At 36.5% G+C, this 19,881-nt stretch overlaps 1 protein-coding gene across 1 annotated transcript in view; it reads right to left on the reverse strand.

The window, feature by feature from the left end:
- The window catches only part of LOC136250803 (BAI1-associated protein 3-like), a 53,986-nt gene that overhangs the window by 8,432 nt on the left and 25,673 nt on the right, over positions 1-19,881 (reverse strand). The window contains exons 15-24 of the mRNA XM_066043102.1: positions 18,683-18,833; positions 12,134-12,258; positions 10,854-10,950; positions 7,921-7,977; positions 7,773-7,867; positions 6,138-6,186; positions 4,403-4,521; positions 2,652-2,769; positions 2,536-2,604; positions 2,370-2,444 (exon numbers count right to left, since the gene is read on the reverse strand). Of these exons, the coding sequence (XP_065899174.1) occupies positions 2,370-2,444; positions 2,536-2,604; positions 2,652-2,769; positions 4,403-4,521; positions 6,138-6,186; positions 7,773-7,867; positions 7,921-7,977; positions 10,854-10,950; positions 12,134-12,258; positions 18,683-18,833 (955 nt within the window). The remainder of the gene's footprint in view (positions 1-2,369; positions 2,445-2,535; positions 2,605-2,651; positions 2,770-4,402; positions 4,522-6,137; positions 6,187-7,772; positions 7,868-7,920; positions 7,978-10,853; positions 10,951-12,133; positions 12,259-18,682; positions 18,834-19,881) is intronic.

Genomic DNA, 19,881 nt, shown 5'->3' on the forward strand with positions numbered 1-19,881 from the left:
CCATAGCTATAATGTGTTCCTAGCAAGTAAACCAGATGTGTTAGGACTCAAGCTTATGGATAGTTTAACCAGGTAAGTCTTGTACAACTGTTGCATAGCACTTTGACAATAACTATGGCAATGCTCCAACCATCCGCCTGGTTGTGATATATGGACACAAGTTGTGTAATAATAATATATAATTACATACAGCTGTATCTCACTATCCTTAGCAAGAATACAAGAATGAAAAATATTTTAGTAATTTTCAATACTTAATTATTTTACATTACCAATTACTAATATAACTTTATAATTTTATTGAAAGGTTTTCATGGATGTATATAAAAGGTTTGGTACAATAAAACAACAAGTATGCTACATATATACTTTACAGACAAGACGTATGGATTGATGTATAGACAAGACGTATGGATTGATGTATAGACAAGATATTTGGATCAAATTATAAAAACATGTAGTCCCTCAAAATTATTTTTATCTTATGGATGGAAATTATTCACAAGAGTACATAGCAATGTTTGTATAATTCCTTGCAAAGTAATCAGAGAAAATTTACACCAATAAATAACCATGCACAGCCTCAGGTGTAACACCTTTATAAAGCAGGGGCAGATGGGAGGGGTCTTTGGGATCTCGAGACCCCCGTTCAGGTTGAACCTTGAACAGGAATCTAAGACAGAAAGTGTGCGGAGGAGCAACAGATCACGAAAGATCAATATACTCTAAAGAGCAGTCCCAAACTATTCTAATTAACTATAATATAGCATCACGTGATGATAGTTCACGTAATATGCATTGTTTAAAGTTCAGCAAATGGCAGAAGACAAGTGCTTACTGTGAGTGGAAGAGCCGGCAACTGCAAGGAAGCAGTGGCATTTGTAGTCACTGATATTGTTGTATAGGTATGTATAATCTTTATATAAAGAGTGTTTTACTGCTGGTACTTTTTTTTGTGGTAATTCATCTGACTCTTCCTGACATTTCGGTTTGTATGGGCATGTGATATCACTCGGCTGTTCTTGAGACCTCACCCAGAAGGCACAGAATGAACTGAACTTCAGTCCCTGCACTCGGCAGTATGAATTACGGAGTTAGCTACTTCAGTAGTTCTTCAACTTGGTCAGGAAGAAGTGTGATGAACAAGTATCCCATCATTCGTCCTAGCTACTGTGTGCCAGAAGTTGTGTATGTAGTAAGCTATAAGTCTACAATAGCATAGTATAGCAATAAGCTGCACAAACAGCAGTGTAGATTATAGCTAGATACACACATTATGCTTGTTACAGTTTTCCTAAGGGCACATTTTATGCATGAATGTTACAGCTGTAGGCTGGGATGTGCTGAGTTGCATATGTGAACATTAGGGGAGTTACCCTCCACCCAGCTCAGAGACCCCCCTCTTGAAAAATCCTAGATCCGTCCCTGTAAAGACATGACTTCTTGTACAAAAAGTAAAACAGCATTGTACATTACAGTAGGAACCCCTCTCCCCTCACATATATGGCAAACTGACTAACTAAACTGAACTAACTAAACTGAACTAACTAACTGATGTCTTCAGACAAGCATAACTCAACAATGCATAAAACTACATGCTTGATTTTTTCATTGTTTGATATTACTTTGTCTCGAGACATGCCTTTTCGCCAACTGCAGTACGTACAATACACACATCACAGACTTACCTTTGTCCTCCTTTGTGGTGCAGTTCTTTTCACTGACAACGCAAGGTGTTGACTTGAAGTAATGCAATATGGCTTTCCTTGGCTATAGTGGTAGTTATTATGCTTCAGACTTAGCATGTGAAAGCACCTCAATGCATCCTTAACCCAAATTTCACAGCAATTTAAAGTGTGCAAAAAGAAGAAAAATGAGGCCAAAAACAAAGAAAAAAGAGAAGAATTTAAGTCTAATTTTGAGGGCTTGTATTTCACAAATGCACAGTGTGTGATTTTGCTGAAATTTGGAATGTGAGGTGCTGAAAGTGGCTGGCAGTCATAATGTAAATATCGTGTGCTTTCGGGAAGGAACCATGGAGCTATGCATGCGTGAAATACGTTTTCGTCTTCCTGTCAACACAGTACGACATGCTGGCTTTCTTGACTGCACGGCACACTACTATGTGTCTTGATCATACAAACACCTACTAAGGATGCTTTCCTATGAACAATTGGGTCACAATATATTCTATGCAAGCATATTTGTAATGTATTGTAAGTACGTATATACATATTACATATGCATGTGTTTGCTTGTTTTACGTACATATGTAAAAATTAAAGATAAATATACATGGTGTATGCACAAATAATACACTACAATAATAAAAAGTCAATAAGACAAACAGTTACGTACATGCACAATACCTTGACAACTCTTATTATAAAGGAATAATGTTCTGACACACGTGGCCACCGTAAGTTATTCCAAAATGCTGCAATCTAAAAATGTAGTATATAAAGTATGCATGGGATTAAAGCAATTGCAGATATCTAAATTGCTACAATGTAAGTATAGACAAGTTATACTGACCCTTTTAAAGCATGCAGCAGTACTAAGAGCAGATTGAGAAAACTTGACATTTTCAGTGACAGTAACTACCTGTAAAATGATTATGTGAAGTTGTGCAACTCAGAGTAACTCCTTACTTCGTCAAGTGATGTTACTGCCCTCTTGATTTCTAAATTACACTTGCTGGCTGCCACATCAATCCAGTCACCAACTAAACCTTTGAACCAGTCATGATAGTCCTTGAGTTGTAATTCACTGGTACATATATGATGAGGTAAACATGTACACTGTTTACATATATAACAGACATAATAATGATCAACTGCATACAAATTGTAAAATAAATCACCTTGATGTATATGCCCCAAAATGCTGCCTTTAAAAAACCGAAAGAAATATCATACACGACTGCCTGCTTTTGTGCCTGCCTGCCTGCCTGCCTGATCACAGTTGCAAAGCTAAAGGCCAAACGAAGCAGTGGCAGTGCATGGCTACCATTTCATGCTACAAACTCACGGGTTGCTTGTGTCTTTTCTGATTCCAATAAGTGTCTGCCTTCTGCACTTCACCATTCCTTTATCTTCAATTACATTATCATCTTCTTCATGCAAGGAAACCATACCAAGGCAATAATTTTCCATATTAACACTTTCCTTAAGGTGCACAGAAAGATGCTACAATACTATTTGAAGTGATTAAGGGAGAGTAGATACATGTATAAAATGGTCACACAGAACCACACCCCTAAACAGTCAGAACATTCCATCACGCCCTATTTAGTGCTAACACCCGTAATGACCTATGTAGCTTAGATATAGACTATAGCATTAATATGTCTTGTTTCACTATGTTTATAGTGGTATGTGCTGGTTTAGCAGTTAGTATAGCTACACAACCAAAAAATTGTGCACTTTTTCATAAAACCATGAAACTTTCCACATAAATAGTAGTCCTCATGACATGTATTTTTAGATATAGTGCCATCGCTGATTTGACCCTTGGGTACCTTTTTGGCCCTTTTTGTACATACAGAAAATTGATCATTTTTGTCTTTAACTCCCTGAGGCAGTAATTAACTTGTTAAAACATGGTACCAAAATAAAGATCTTGCTGATACAAACAACATGGTTTTTATTTGAAGTCAATAAGTGATTTCATTCTTAAATTATGACTATTTTTATTAGCTATAAAATTTGATACATTTATGCATAATAATCTGCACACAGGTAATTCACACCCAAAGGGCAGGTAAATTTATCAAATTTTGCAGCTAATAAAAATGACCATAACTTTGTAATGAAATCACTCATTTACTAATAAAAAACCACGTTGTTTGTATCAACAAGATCTTTATTTTGGTACCATGTTTTAACAAGTTAATTACTGCCTCATGGAGTTAAAGAGAAAACTGTTCAATTTTCTGTACAAAAATGGTTGTAAAGGTCACCAAAGGTCAACTCAGCAATGGCACTATATCTAATAATGCTTGTCATAAGGAATACTATTAATGTGGAAAGTTTCATAGTTTTATGAAAAAGTGCACAATATTGCCAATTTTTGGGGGCTACGCTGCTATACTAAGTATGTTATTACAAAAGAAGTAAGTAAACAAGTCTAAGGAAAATTAGAAAATTTAGATTTCAGTAGGAATCATAGAAATAAAAGCAATGAAACAAGGAACGTTATCTACATCAGCCATACTAGTGGACATTTAATCCCTATTTCAGTCATGGCTATAATACTGACAGAATTAAATGTCCACTAGTGTAGCTGCAGGTATAGATGGCCTCCCTTGTTTCATTGCTATTGATTTCTATCAAATATATCAAATTTCTTATTTTTCCTTATGCTTGTTGTTTGAAATGAGCACACCAACAAACATTATTACCTGTGTGGCACTTTCCCAGACAGCTTTAAAATATCACCAATATGCAAGTAGAGTTGGTAGGTTGGGATTCCTCCCACTGTGCCTCCCTCTTTGACATAATCTTTTACATGACCAGAAACCTATGAACATTATTGCACTTTAAATAAATTGCAGAACCTCAAAAGATGAAAATATCTATAACAGTAAGTGGTACTTAGCTAACAACTACAAGTATAAATCTCTATATAAAAGTATATCTAAATCGCTAGAATTTATAATGTTTGGAGATAAACTGTTCCACATTTGTGAAGAAACTATACTTATAGGGATCGATATATGTGGTGGGTTGGGTGAATTTACAGGCATTTCCTCGAGTGATTCTTGGGGATCATACCCAGACGGAATAGTACACGTAACTGGGTAAAGGGAGTTCGACTAATCTGTGAATAATACTTAGTGGTAATTGTGGCCTTAAAACTTTAAATTAATCTGTCAGTTTATTGCAAAGCAACACATACACAATTATCATACAGTATGATAGTATTGCATAGTGGGGACCACAAAGGTTTGGTCCATGAAAAAACATCACCCCAAAAACCAGCCTCACTTTTCCCTGACAATGAGGAGGCAGCATTGGTTAGGTAAAACTAAGCCCAAACAAGCCTTCAGATTGACCCGAAACACTTCAACAAGTTGCTTTGAAATTTTTAAAATGGAATTTTCTAGTGACTGACTGATTGACAAGCGTAACTCGATAATGGCTTAGACTACGGGCTTGATTTTTTCACTGTTTGACGTCACTTCAGCCAGACACGTGCCTTTTGGCATACCACAGTACATATAATGCATTCTTCATGGACTTACCAGTGTCCTCCTTTGTGTCCCATATTCACCTTGGCTGACAGCGAAAGGTATCAATTTGGCGATAGCACATGATGGCTTTCCTTCACAACAGAAATCGTCCATGTTTTTCCCAGTGGCTACTTTGATTGCAGAGGCGCTTTTCGAATAGTTTTTGATTCGTAATACTGTATAACGGGTTGAACATACTTGACAAGGAAGCAATTGTAAGTTTCACTTTTCAGATGATACTTGATAGCTGGAGTGTGCAGCATCATTTCTTTCTTTTGATGCGGTATGTGTGGGTTCACCAGTCATAATAATATCATTATTTTACAAAAAGAGTTAACAAACAAGTACACAAAAAATCATCTAGAGTAGGGATCATAGCACATTGATAAAAAGTACTGAAACAAACTGGAGTAGTGCATGATATTAAATCACAGTAAAACAATAAGAATTGCTATATCCTTACTGTGCACTTCCATTATGATATCTTAATGAGCACAGTAGGGGTACAACACCTCTTATTGTTTTACTATGATTTAATATCATGCACTGCTCCAGTACTTTATATTAATGTGCTATGGTCCCTATTCTAGTTGAAAATTCTAAATTTTTTGTGTACTTGTTTTATAAAGAATTACCAAATATTTGAGTTTGTAATAAATTTATGGCCATTTAAACACATTCACAATTATTAATAAGTAAATATTTGTTAAATGTATAATGTAGGTCTTATTACAATACCAACAACAGTAGCCTGATCTATAACTTTCAAATAGTCGTTTTGTATAGTATAAAGTCTCTCTATAGCTTATAGGACCAGAAATATTGTACAATATTATCAGGATGCACATGGCCTCAATAGAGGGATGGCAGTCTTTACTCTATGTATGGTGTATGCTGCACTAACTTGTTTGTCCACCACTGTAAACATTAAAGTGTAGTAATCAATGCCAATTCTACAAAACACACACAATTCTTAACAAAACATGATAACAATTGAAATGCTGTGTAAAAGTTTAAAGTCCTGGGATGGGGCATTCAGATATGTGCAATGTATTTGTTTTGTGACACTTACGTATGTAAACAGTTTTTTAATGTTTTACATACATGCAATCTAGCTAGGGCTTATGATAAGAACTTTAAAATGCCAGGACTTAAAAAACTTGTAGTTCAACATGTAGTTGGCGACTAGTGATGCCACGATATATCATATTGTGATAGTAACATTTCATGATAATTGTGATAGGGAAACAGCCATATCATGATATAAAAAAACACAAATTATTTAGTGGACAGTGGCTTGATATTTGCAAAATGTGAGGATATTTATGACAACATGTGGTGATACTTAATAAACAAGCGTCAACTTTGTCACATCATTGATTTACGTAAGTATAATAGATAGACTGAATAAAACTTATCCTGTGAAAATATCACAAATTCAATTAATTTAATATATTGTGATTATTGTGATATAAGTCCCATGATATCATGATTATCGTGATATGAAAATTTTCATATCATGGCACTACTAGCAGGGACACACTAATATGCTATATTGTATGGTACTGCTCAAATGTAACATCGTCTTGTCCCATATACAGTTATGTGGATAATTGGGCAATACAGTAACATAAATAATTATTTGTGATTAAGTACACAATTGTATCATAAATCATTACCAGTTAATGTGTAGTGCAACTATGTACGTATGTACACATACACAAATTGTCAACAACACACGTAATATGTAAACTTTCACACCTCAGATCAAAGCGCCCAGGATACATTTCGTATGTAGCCCAGCTAGCCAGGCTACATACGAAATGTTGACCGGTCAACATCTGGGCAGCAATTATATAGACGTTAAGGCCAAAGTTGATTGTAGGGATCGTTTAATACTCAAGTGATTAGGATGCACGACTTGGATTCCGCCATGAAATCCACTCAGACGGAGAGCGTTTTGTTATCTTCGCCATTCTATGAGTTGAAAAACATTAGGCTAAGGTGAGAACTAGTGCTATAGTTTATTCACCAATTGTTTCTGCACATTTTTGAATATGGACACGTCCCCATCACAAAGTTACCACTCTGCACGGAGTAACCACTTTACAAGCAAGTTTACCTATCTAAGCCTTTAGTGAACTATGTAATTGTTTTATAAATGATTCAATAGCACTGATTAAAAACATTAAACTTGAAATTCTCCATGATATCTCTAGGATTTGCCTGTTCATTGTGAACATAACCAGAACGTACCAGCTGACCCATAATTGAAAATTTTAGGTATGTACATATATATATATATATAATATATCCAGTGACTGCACTCGTATTGGCTTGGGTGATTGATCGCCCTGTGCAGGCTATCAGCCTATTACAGATGGGAAAGTGTTACATATTAGCTGTACACGGAGCATTCAGGCTTTGCCTAATACATATTGCACTCCTCCTTGGGCCTGCGGCCCTTGGCAGTCTACCATACATATCAGGCAAAGCCCCTCATGCCCGTGTTACAACTATTACATATATAGTGCCTTACCCTTCAAAAACAGCTTGTACTCTACTGGCATTGTGTAGACGTTGAATAATGTGATTGATTACTTCCAGGAAACAGAGCAAACTTTTCTTATCATCCTATAAAAGTCACTTTATCATCAACATAGACAATAGTACACAAGAAACTTTACCGGTTCAGCAGGTATAGCCATTTTAACTAGTGTGTTGAACCATTGTGTACAAGCACTCTATAAGAAAACATGTGCATACGTATGTAATGGCATCTTGTAAATGAGACACATAAATATCATGAAGCACGGTAGTGGTTCATAATAGAGATCACCTATATTTTTTTGGCCAAAATCCTAAAAGAACACACATCTAAACACCACCTTAGGAAGCTCCCCAACCACAAAAGAAACCTTAAAAGTTAATTTGGAAGTTTAGGTCCACTGGAAAATATGAAGTCAAAAGGAATGAATAAAAGTACTTTTTTAAACTTTCTGAAATATGCCATTTTGTTCATCATCTTCTTCTTCTTCTTATTATTATTTTTCCACAGGGCTAGAGCAAAATGTGAGTACTTTTTGGGAATAAAACTACACAACTTTCCTTCCTATGTCTTTCTTCATGTCCATTACCTATTTTTAAATGCATATTACAATGATAATACCCATTCACAAGCAAATTTGCCTCTTGTTGGTTCACTTTGCCATTGATCTTCTGACTTAGTTTCTGACACTTTCTGCAAGGGTAACCAACGTGCTAATTTGTGTTAATATATTTAACCACAGTATATTAAGTTCATACCAGAGTAACAATGTTGTTGTGTACCACTGTGTACTTGACTTATTGTAATCACATAGCTGCACAAATCAGAAGCCATACTATTGCTGACCACAGCACACTATGCACAGCCTATAGTTGATATGTCAAAGCTGTATAGTACAAAGTACATTCAATAGTACGGAAATACCTCTATCAGGGGAGTATTTAATTTCAAATAATTTCCGAAGTATTTAAATACAATTAAATACTTAGCTGTTATTAAGTATTTCTGGGCAGAACCCTCAGTATTGTATATTTGACAAGTGAGTTGACCACTGTATTGAAATTATATATACAGATTTGATGCTGAGCACCTTAGGCCATGACAAATGTGTTTCATGGATGCAGTGGACCCATGTTTTCCAGAACTAGAAAACAAATTTAAATCGCCTGACCCCTTAAAAAGCATGCTAAGATGGCTGTACAGGGGTTTGCAAAGTTCTTGCCAATTCCGTAATTCAAACGTTTGCACATGCGCGTTATTGTTCTTACATTTATCTCGAGAGGAATGTTGTCTACTACAACTGTATAATGTTGATAGTGTTCAAATATGATATGGTAGCTACAGTGGTTCACGTAGACATGGCCTATTTCACTTTTGTGCCTAGGAATTTGAACTGCGTTGTATGCGCATGTGCAAAAGTTTGAATTAGCTACAAGACACAAAGCCGTGTCTACACTAGTGTCACCGTATAATGTTTGCCGAATCAGTATCTACCAGTAGATACGAGTAGGCAGTTGTAGTAGATGACACTCATGTTTATGGAGATAAATGTTGAGATAAATGTAGGAATAATGACGCGCATGTGCAAACGTTTGAATTACGGAATTTGCAAGAACTTCGCAAACCCCTGTAGACTCATGAATTTTGTGCAAACAATCATAGGTATAGCAGCAAAGTAAAGAGAAAATGTGACCGGATTTGTGAAAAGGTACCTTTTCCACACATTTAACATACCAGCAAACAAAATGATGTAACACTTGATTCCTTATACTGATTAACTTGCGAAAATGTAGCCAGATACTGTAGCTACATTCATTGAAAATTTCAAGCAATTATATGCCATGATCAAAAAGTTATGAAGCTTTAAAGTTCAAAAAATGGGTCAAATTTTGTGCATGAAAAAGGTACCTTTTTGCAAATCCGGTCACAAATAGTTTCCCTACTCTATTTCAAAAACGTTCTAGTTCCTGCATATGTGATACTCTAATAGAGCAGTCATATATACTCTAATAATAAAACAGTTAGGTGTAGTTATATGTTAATTTTCAGACCTGCCAGGTCCCGGGTAAATAAATAATCTGTGAAATGTATGATTAATTAATTTGGCATGGCCTTAGCATGAGGCAAACAATTACATATGCAGTTTTGAACATTAATATTTATTTATTTATTTGTTACCTGTGAGTCTGTAATGGAAGTACATGATGCAAGGTGTTGTACAATGAAGTAGATGATGTAATGCAATAATGGTTGTTGTGCAATTCAATACATGATGAGTCCTTAGAGACCTGGATACTGTGTCTGGATATCTCAGACCACAACACTGCTGGAGAGTAGCCAAACAAAGCAAATGGTGTTTAATTAACCATCCGTTGACATTTGAGAGAGATCACAAAGCTATACCTCAACAACTTTGAGGTTTGAACACCAGCCTACTGTATTTATCCATATACACACCCGGGGGGGGGGGGGGGGGGGGAGGCATTTATTTCTTATAATTCACTCGTGAACCAGCTAAAAAATCCTTTTGCTCCTTGTAGCAGCTGCTAGTGACATTCTTGTGACAAGTCATGGGTTTTATCAGTTGTAGAAAGCCTTAATTGTTCTGCAAATTAAGCCTTGTTTGTAATCTAGCACAAGACCTTACATACAGCACCTCAAGTACAAGGAAAAATTAGGAATTTTAATAGGGATGCGTAAATCATGCTGGAATAAATTTTGGAATAATAGGAAGTTAAAACACATAATTCCATGCGTCATTCAAGATTGAGATACTCTAATAGAACAATCACTAACAGCATTTACACTGTACTATATAATAGGACACTGCAAACACATAATGAACACAAGCAATTAGGGACTATAGAAATAAAAAGTAATGAAACAAGGGAGTTCACCTGCATCATCCATGAGTTTTGGTACAAGGTTTTGCGCAATTTAACAATGTAGCTGGGTTGTTTACCAGTTTCCTAGACTCCTAATATAACAGAGCAATGGACTACGAAACTGTTACATAAATTCCATCATCTGGTACATTGTTATTTAATGATTCCCAAAAAACAGTATTCATACCTCACACGCATTCTGTAAAGTGGATTTCAAACTCTCCTTGGAGTCCTCCAATTGTTCCACATAAGGTGTAGTAATAGTATACATCTCTTTGATGAGTCTGGTGGATACACATAAAATGCACACAAAACATGACAACCACACAGAATGGGTCTTACTCAAAAGTCAACTACTCAGCTATTAAACTACCTGAGTCATTATTATTGTGTACTATGTGTGTTATACATGTCTGAGTTGTGCTTGTGTTACATGCAGTGATAAAATGGTGTTGGAGGTGTTGATGCTAAACCAGTTGTGAATCTTAATAACACAAATGTCATATACTGTAAAATGCTGTCACAAGTGAATTACTTTTCATATGGCATTCAGCTAATGAATGTGACTCGGTAAACACAATTTCATACCAACACCTTAAGTGTACCATAATTATTTTTACAGTTTTAATAGCACACAAACACAGTTATACGTCTGTTCTAATAACAATGAGGTAACCAATGAGCTCTGAGAAATGTCAATTATAGTGAGTAGCTTCATAAGCAGTACATATATCACATACCATATAGAGGGAAATTTTAGTGTGGGAAAACTTTGGCAATAGGGCTCTGCGGTATTGCCAAAAACCTTTATTTGGCATATTTTTAAAAATAATACCACAGTATTACTAAATATGGTTATTGCCCTTGAATGGATACTGTACAAAATTATTGATCACAAAAGGTATTTAGCAAATAGCAAGGCCAAAAACATTTGTACTCAGCTACCCATTTTGTAAATACGCAGTTTATTTTGACGGCACAATATTCCAATTCCTTATATTTTACTATTAACCACTACAATATATTTCAGTATCACAGTTCAGTATTGTGCCTCAGTATATAGTATTGTGGCTTTGTAATACCTTGGTATGACTAAATATAGGTATATTGCATAGCCCTATTTAGCGAATTTGGTTATTTATTACAAATTCGCTAAAGTTTAACTTACCAATTACTCATAGCACCTCAGATTAGCATCTTTATACATAGCTAAACAGTGAGCTTAAATTCTATTTTGCCAAATGCAATTAGCTTGCTATTCACCAAAGTTTCCCTCTATACAGTATGTACACACACACATACACATGCTCTACACAAACTCCACACACACACATGCATGCATGCACGCACACACGCACGCACATACACAAACATACATACAAACACTCTATACATATGTATACAGAGAGAGTTGCACACTTTAGCACTACTATGATACAGTACAATCCACCACACACATATACATACTCAACATGTAGGGTTAGGTAATCAATTTCTTCTTCAGTTCTGAAACTAAATAACTCATGATGTTTCCTTAATACGTCAACCACAACACTATCCAGCTTGTCCAAACAAGTTAATAGTGTCTGAACCTACAGAGATATGCCTGTTAACTACTTTGTATATACATGTACATGTTGCTGTGTATATGCAACAGCAAATAAGTCCTTATGTAAATGAAGATACTATAATTATCTGCAATGATATATTGTATTAACAGTGCACATACAACAAGAACATGGCATTGTTACAACAAGAGAAAGGTGACAACTAAAATACTGCATGTACTCTACTTTACTGGATATTTTGCATCCCATAAGCATTATAGCATTTTAGCCATGAGACAGGTTCTACTGTACATGATATCAGTCATACATCACATATCTAATTCAGCATCTAATAATTATGTTGTAAATACAATCTGTAGTATGTATGTATAAATACTACTATTACATTGTGTGTATGGGCGGGTGAAAATGGGGTTCCTTTTTGCTCTTATAAATGGCTACAACTTTGAAAAAGCTATCTTTCAATGTAAGTGTACTCTTTAGAGCAAGAGCATTAATTTGACACCACCTTTGCATCGTGCATAGGTAAGATAGATGAAAAACCGAACATTTTAAAGCATTAAATTGGGTGTAAACATAGATAATGTATGCCACATGGATTGGAAACGCCCGTATTATTTACATAGTGATGTCATGGGCCATCCTCGTTTTGCTGCGCATAAACTTATGGCCTCGACAGGTGGAAGATTTCGCTGTTCTTGTAACCAGCAAATCAGTGTTTGTTATTTACAGCTGGGTTAGTTACCACCTACACTAATTGGAGGCTGGACTGGGTAGGGATGCTGGAGAGTAGTAAACAACAACGTAAGAAAATTCAGGTTTAAAGGTGAAATATGGTGTTTCGAAACAGTTGTGCGAATTTCCTGAAAAAAACAGAAAGTACAGCATTGTTTCTTTGCTGCTGTTTACACCACTTGTAGCAGGTAGAGTGTAGTAGGCTAGCTAGATATTCACTGCTTCGCTGTATATTTCCACTGTTTCGACAAAACTTCAAAAAACAGGTACTACTTTGTGCAATTGTTTAGCTCAAGCTGAGCAGTACTGTAGCATAAAATATATTTCAATGTATCACACATTTCTTTGGTTGTGTAAATGCGGTGACGAGAAGTTGGCTAATAGTACTGCTGCTGAAATATTAGCTGGTGCGTACCTGCCATTGTCACGTGTCGCAAACAATATTTCTCCCAATGTCCACAGACACGCTGTGTTCTTGTTCAGTACCCAATGCAACACAATAAACAATGTAAAAGGAATGTCCACGCCTTCAAACTGGCCTTCAAACAAGCGAGAAAAAGCCAAACAATCACTCAACAAATTTCCCAATGTATTGGTGCACTGTAACTAGGATAGGAAAATATTTTAACGAGTGTTTCCAATCCATTAGGAATGCATACATTATTTATGGTGTAAAGGAGGTGGCTCCTACCTAGGGATCTAAGACCTTTTTTGTGCACTTTTGGATAAAAGCATGAAACTTGCCACATATACAATTTGTATGTATCATAAAGGTTATTTTTTGATAGCTAAATTACCATTGGTAGATCTTTTAAACTAGAACTTTTATTTATAAAGTATAAATTAAGTGCTTAGAACGTGGGTGTTAGGTGTGGAGGTCCCTGGTTTGAACCATATTAAGCTGCATCTTTAACCTTGTGGTGACTGCTCTAATAAGCAGTTCTATTAGAGTATTACCTCAACCCAGCACTTTTATGCTTGTTTGGTTTTGTTTTGCAACCCTGTAGCTGTAGCTTCATTGTTTTTAAAACTATCAAAAGGCACTGTTATGATGATCAGCCTATGCACACACCAATTTTCAAGTTATTCCTATACATGGTGTGCTGTGTAGCTGTGACAATTAAAGTTCCTGCAACCATCTTTTATGTGAATGAATGTTCATAACATTGTGGATGTGTACCAGATTCATACCAAACTTAGTACATGAAATCACCTTTACATGCTCTTTATTTGCACTAAAGCTTAATGCAATCAAGTAAAACTGTGACAATTGTATTTTCTAAAAAACTTTTTACAAAAGCATGCAAAAAGAAATCTGTGGCTCTGTAGACCCCTTAAGGCTTGAGAAGCAAAAAACATAACAGATCAAAGTTTTGAATATCCATATCTTGCAATGGCTGGTATAAATTCGTTTTGTGTTCTACCCTACCTGGCGGACAGCTATAATGCAAAATGGTGTGCTTTGGAGAGCATTTTCTTTCTTCCATATATGCATGGTGTGGTGTGTCTTCTTCGTATATGCATGGTGTGGCGTGCCAGCTTTCTTGGCCGCACAACACATTACCATGTGTCTTGATCTGCTGCTTGTTTACTACATGTTGCCAATATAATTGTACAGCAAAGCTGATATAGATAAGTTCATGCATTTCTATTAGCACAAGGCGGTGCTATTATTAATCGTGGTAGGCCGCATGGTTGGCAAGCTTGAAGTTGGCCTAGTACAGAATGGTTATTAGTTGCTGTGTGTATGGATGTAGGAACCGAAATGGAAAGCATAAAGGACTTGGTTCTTTAGGGTTCCTTCTACACAAACGGAAAGGGGGCAGAAATGGGTAGAGGCGATGAAGAGGAAGGCGTGGCAGCCGAATGAGCAGTCATGTATTTGTGGCGACCATTTTATATCAGGTACGTTTGTTCTGTTGAGAGAAGATAAGTTTTGAATGGACAATGGACATGAATCTTATTTCAGTTATCAATAAGTAACAGGGTTGTTAGACTCGTGTGCGTTGTATTAGGGTAGCTAGTGATTGTTTTATTAGAGTATTCGAACATATCATCATTGCGTGCATTTACATGTGTAGTGGTGAGTGTATTAGGTATGGAATTTAATGGTAGAGTTGCATTAATGGGTTGACCTTGGTGTGAGCCTTTTGGTAGGTCATTAGAATCTCAGCTGTACTACAATTTTATTTACTGATTTTAGCCTGCTATAATCTGGTAGAATATCTAGGTAAGTATGTTTTATTAGAAATTTTGTACCTTTTAGGTATGCCAGTGGACAATCCTCTTCATACTGACTATGTTCCAAGTATCTTTTCTCACAAACCTGTCCCCTTAAGAGCACTGAAACAAAAGCAAGACCGTTTAGAAAGAGCAATGAAGAGAAGGCAATTGAAAGTTGACAAACAAGCTGCTAATAATAATAAGTCTAGACAATTGAAAGCTGGAAAACTAGCTGCTAAGTTGAAAGAGAGTGCTGTTAAACCATTAGTAATGTCTAGCACATGTACTAGTAGTACTGAAACACAGTGTGATTTAGATAAAGATGAACATAATACATAGAAACACAAGTATCCATTCATGCTCAGACTGAAGACAAACAACTGAAACCTCCATTCAAACACCACCTAAAATTCATTTTGCAGATAAAGCTGATTTACCACCATTTGGTATTAGTGATATTAAAGGAGACAACAACAAAACAAAGTTATACACAGGATTACCATCTTGGGAAGTCTTTTACATGTGTTTTCTCTTTTATACACCTTCATACCAAGACAAAAATTGCAACACAAAACTCAATCTCAAAGATGAATTTCTACTGGTAATGATGAGACTCCGGTTAGGCTTGTTATTTGAAGATCTGGCATACTGTTTTAATATTGCAAAGTCAACAGCTGGTTCAATTTACACCGATTGGATCAATGTCATGGCTGTCCATCTGAAGTTTCTAATCAAGTGGCCTCCTCGGGAGATAATACAATCCAACATGCCACAGCTATTTAAAGAAACTTATCCTAATGCTCATTGTATAATCGACTGTTCTGAGATATTCATTGAAAGACCACTTTCATTTCAGGCATGAGCTCAAACTTACTCAAACTATAAAAAACACAATACAGTTAAATTTCTAATTGCTGTGACTCCTGCTGGAACGATTTCATATGTGTCAGCTGTGTGGGGAGGACGTGTTTCAGACAAGTTCTTAACACAGCAGAGTGGATTTTTGAAACTTATAGATCCAGGTGACACCATGCATACTTGCTGACAGAGGATTCAATATAGGTGATGATGTTGGACTGCATGGAGCTAGGCTGATAACGCCAGCATTCACTAAAGGTAAAATGCAATTGTCACAGCAGTAGGTGGAAGTATCACAGAGAATAGCAAGAATTCGCATTCATGTCGAACAAGTTATTGGGGAAATGAAAAATAAGTACACGATACTTCAAGGCACTATACCTGTGAATTGTTTAAAACACAAAGCAGATACAGAAGTAGCCAATGTAGATAAAATATTAATAACATATGCAGCTCTCACCAATTTGTCGACATCTGTTGTACCAACATAAACTCACTGTACAGATGTTATGTATCATACGTATACAATATTATTCATTAGTAGCAACACTTTTACATTGTTCACTACAATACCAGTTACCAAGCGGTTTACGTGTTAATTAGACACACTTAAAATGAAACCACTCTCCATTGGGGCATGTACTATTGTCAGAGGCAATCATTTTACCAAATTCATTATGCTTACACCAGCAGTACACAGAACTAGTCTCATCTGAAGTAGAAGTTTTCAGCTCAGAAACTGCTGAAGCTGTAAAATCCCCTTTCAACAGGAGTGGTAGGAGTACATCTCTGAAAAAAGGTTCAAGTACATAAGCTTCGCATGCAACTGGTTCATTTGTTATTCCCCAGTGTAATGCAGGTACTTTCATAAAATTGAACTGACTGTGTGACAAAATTTCTCTCACTAGTGACTGAGGTGGACACTTTATGTTTGCTCTGCTAATAGGACCAAACTTGGAAGCTGTTACACAACCAATACGATGCTTGTGCCATAAGAGACATCCAGACTGCAATTTTGTTGACTCCTCAAGGTACTGAACTTCATGCTCATCAACAGTTAATCCTTGAAATATTCTGAACATTCCAGGCTTAAGTTTTCTTCATTAAGTTCCTTGTATTTCTTATCTTGCAAAGCAGTCAACAGTGGGGGTAGGTTTCTTACTATACGTATGGTAGCATCAACTGCTGTGTGTTCCCTAGCTTCTACTGCAGTCAAAATTCCCAAATCGGGTAAAATTTCTTTCAGTTTCCCAAAACATGCCTTCACCATTCTGTGAGATAGTCTTGAGTTCCTTAGGTTGTCTTGAAGTAGTTGAAGTAATGGTGCCTTTTTCATCAGATTATTTTCGCTTGGGTTGAGTGAAGTCCATATCAATCACTCAAGCAGGTTGTGACAATAAATATAATGGCTATATGAGTGTGAATATCACAAGATAAGAGTATGCTTCATTCCATTGACAAGGCTGTGATGTTCCTGCAGTGTATCCTAACCTAACTGCACACTCTATTTTAAACAAGACTGCTGCAATGTGAGAGCACCCCTCACCTAACCTGAATGTATAATAGTATGGCAACTGATTATAGATACAGTATATCCAAGAGTTCATAATATAGTAGAGAGGGCTCAGGGGCGGATCCAGAGTTTGGAAAGAGGGGGGGGGGGGGGGGGGGCATGCACCTTGCTGAAAAATGTTGAAGAACAAAAAAAAAAAGGTCACAGCAATAATAGTCAGTTATCCTTTACCATATGTATATATATCACGTATGTAAAATAAAATCCTTATTAACAGCTTCATAGGTAAGCCTCATGAACACTGTGACTGCTTTATCAGAGTACTTGACTGCTCTATTAGAGTATCTCGATCTTTTATGCAATTGTTGAAGTGGAGGGGGGCACGTGCCCCCCTCTGGATCCGCCACTGGGGCTCTACTATATTATGAACTCTTGGTATAGCTATAATGCGACCTACCCAACCATGCAAGTGCAATGAGCTGTTACAACTGTTCCGTCTGACTTCACCATTACCCAAGCCTGGTTAGCTTTGCTTGGTGTTTTCTGGCTTGGGTTGACAAATGCTTTTAACATTACATCCCTAGTTCCAATTTTTCTTGACATCACCGTCCTCATGTAGTTACTTGCAAAATAATTGTAACCATCAAGTTGTTTCCAAGATAGCAACTGTTCAAATGTGTAAACACAGACACCCGGTCGTGCAATGAAATAGGCAAATATATGCCCGTATTCCACTGGTGGCCAACTGGTCATGTTTGCCTCATAGTTGTGTTCCCCTCGATAAGGATCCCTATCTAACTGCAAACCAATGGCATTAAGCTTCACTTCGTATCTCTCTTTATCTTCGTCTTTCAAAGAGTTGAAATAGTCACTCATTCTATAGTAAACACTGCCTAACTAATTACAACATTAATCTCCGTTGCCAACCAGAGTAAAAACAATGAGTCACATGCTCATACGTGCAATTTTCATGTGAACTTATGTATAGGGTACGTATTTGCCAAAAACAATCCTGAAAGATTTTATTTTTGCACCACTAGTAGTTTTGTACATTTATTTTTGCTGATGTCTATTTTTCTACAATCTTAAAACAAGCTGTGCAGTTAATTTTCTTCTTACCCATTCAGAGGAGGCCTTTGTAGCTTGTTCAATTTCTTCATGTGATCCACTAAAAGTCTTCTGGTGTAGTCTAATTGTTCTCACCACTCCATAGTAACCAATAATGGACAATCCAATGTGTTCATCATAAGATTGCAAGAGTGGAAATAGGCTACATTGCATCATTATTATTACAACACTATAACAAACATGTACCCATATACAATACATCTGTACACAAGTACACTTGTCTCTCTTTACTTTGAATTACATGAGACATGAACAAATGTCAAACATCTACAAGTGAATTAGTGATGTGATTGTATTGTGATCATGTATGTATTTCTTGTTTAGTCCATTGTTTGTAAATACTGTTTGGGCTAAACTGCTGCACACTTTCTATAATCTAGACTGGACAAGAGTCTTAAAAGGCTAAAGTGGTGACTAACCAACCAACTGATATAGTTTGCACATAACTACTAACATGATTATATCTCAGAAGCTTGTATTCTGTTACTCACAAACACTTTTGCTGACATCTAAATCCATAATATACAATGTTATGCAACAAATTACTAAACTTTATATCAAGACACATGATAGTGTGTCGTGCGGCCCAAGAAACCGGCGCACTACACTGTGGGTATATTGACAGGAAGAAAGAAACATCATTTTCACACTTTTGTATCTTGGCGATCCCTTAACCAATTGGAACCAAATTTGCTACAGAGTTGCCCGCCAACCAGGGGAGTCTACATACCAAATTTGAAGGAAATCGCTCCAGCCATTTCCGAGATACAAGCTTCCAAAGTTTCAATTTCTTTTCTTCGTTTTTTTTCTCCTTCGTCTTTTCGCACACTTGCAAAAATTGCTATAAAACGCAAACGCGTACTCCGATCGCCTTGAAACTTGGCACACAGAAAGGGAGTCCAAAGGCGAATCCTAGCATCAACGTTGGTGCACATCCGATGAATGGTTCGGGAGTTATGACCGATTATTCGCGTAAAACAAGATCGATTTGTTGTCACGCCTACAGGGTAAACCGCTTCATGGAAGGAGTTGAAAATTGCTATGTAGATGGAGTAACCATCGTAGGAGTGACTTTTGGTGGTTTGAAAGGAATCGAGATAAAAACCATGGAGATATGACACAAAACCCAACCTGTGTCACAATTATGCAATCGATTTTTATGAATAAAAAAGTATTAGTTTTTACGCCTA

Source organism: Dysidea avara, chromosome 3, assembly GCF_963678975.1.
Source record: "Dysidea avara chromosome 3, odDysAvar1.4, whole genome shotgun sequence".
NCBI classification, from domain to species: Eukaryota; Metazoa; Porifera; class Demospongiae; order Dictyoceratida; family Dysideidae; genus Dysidea; species Dysidea avara.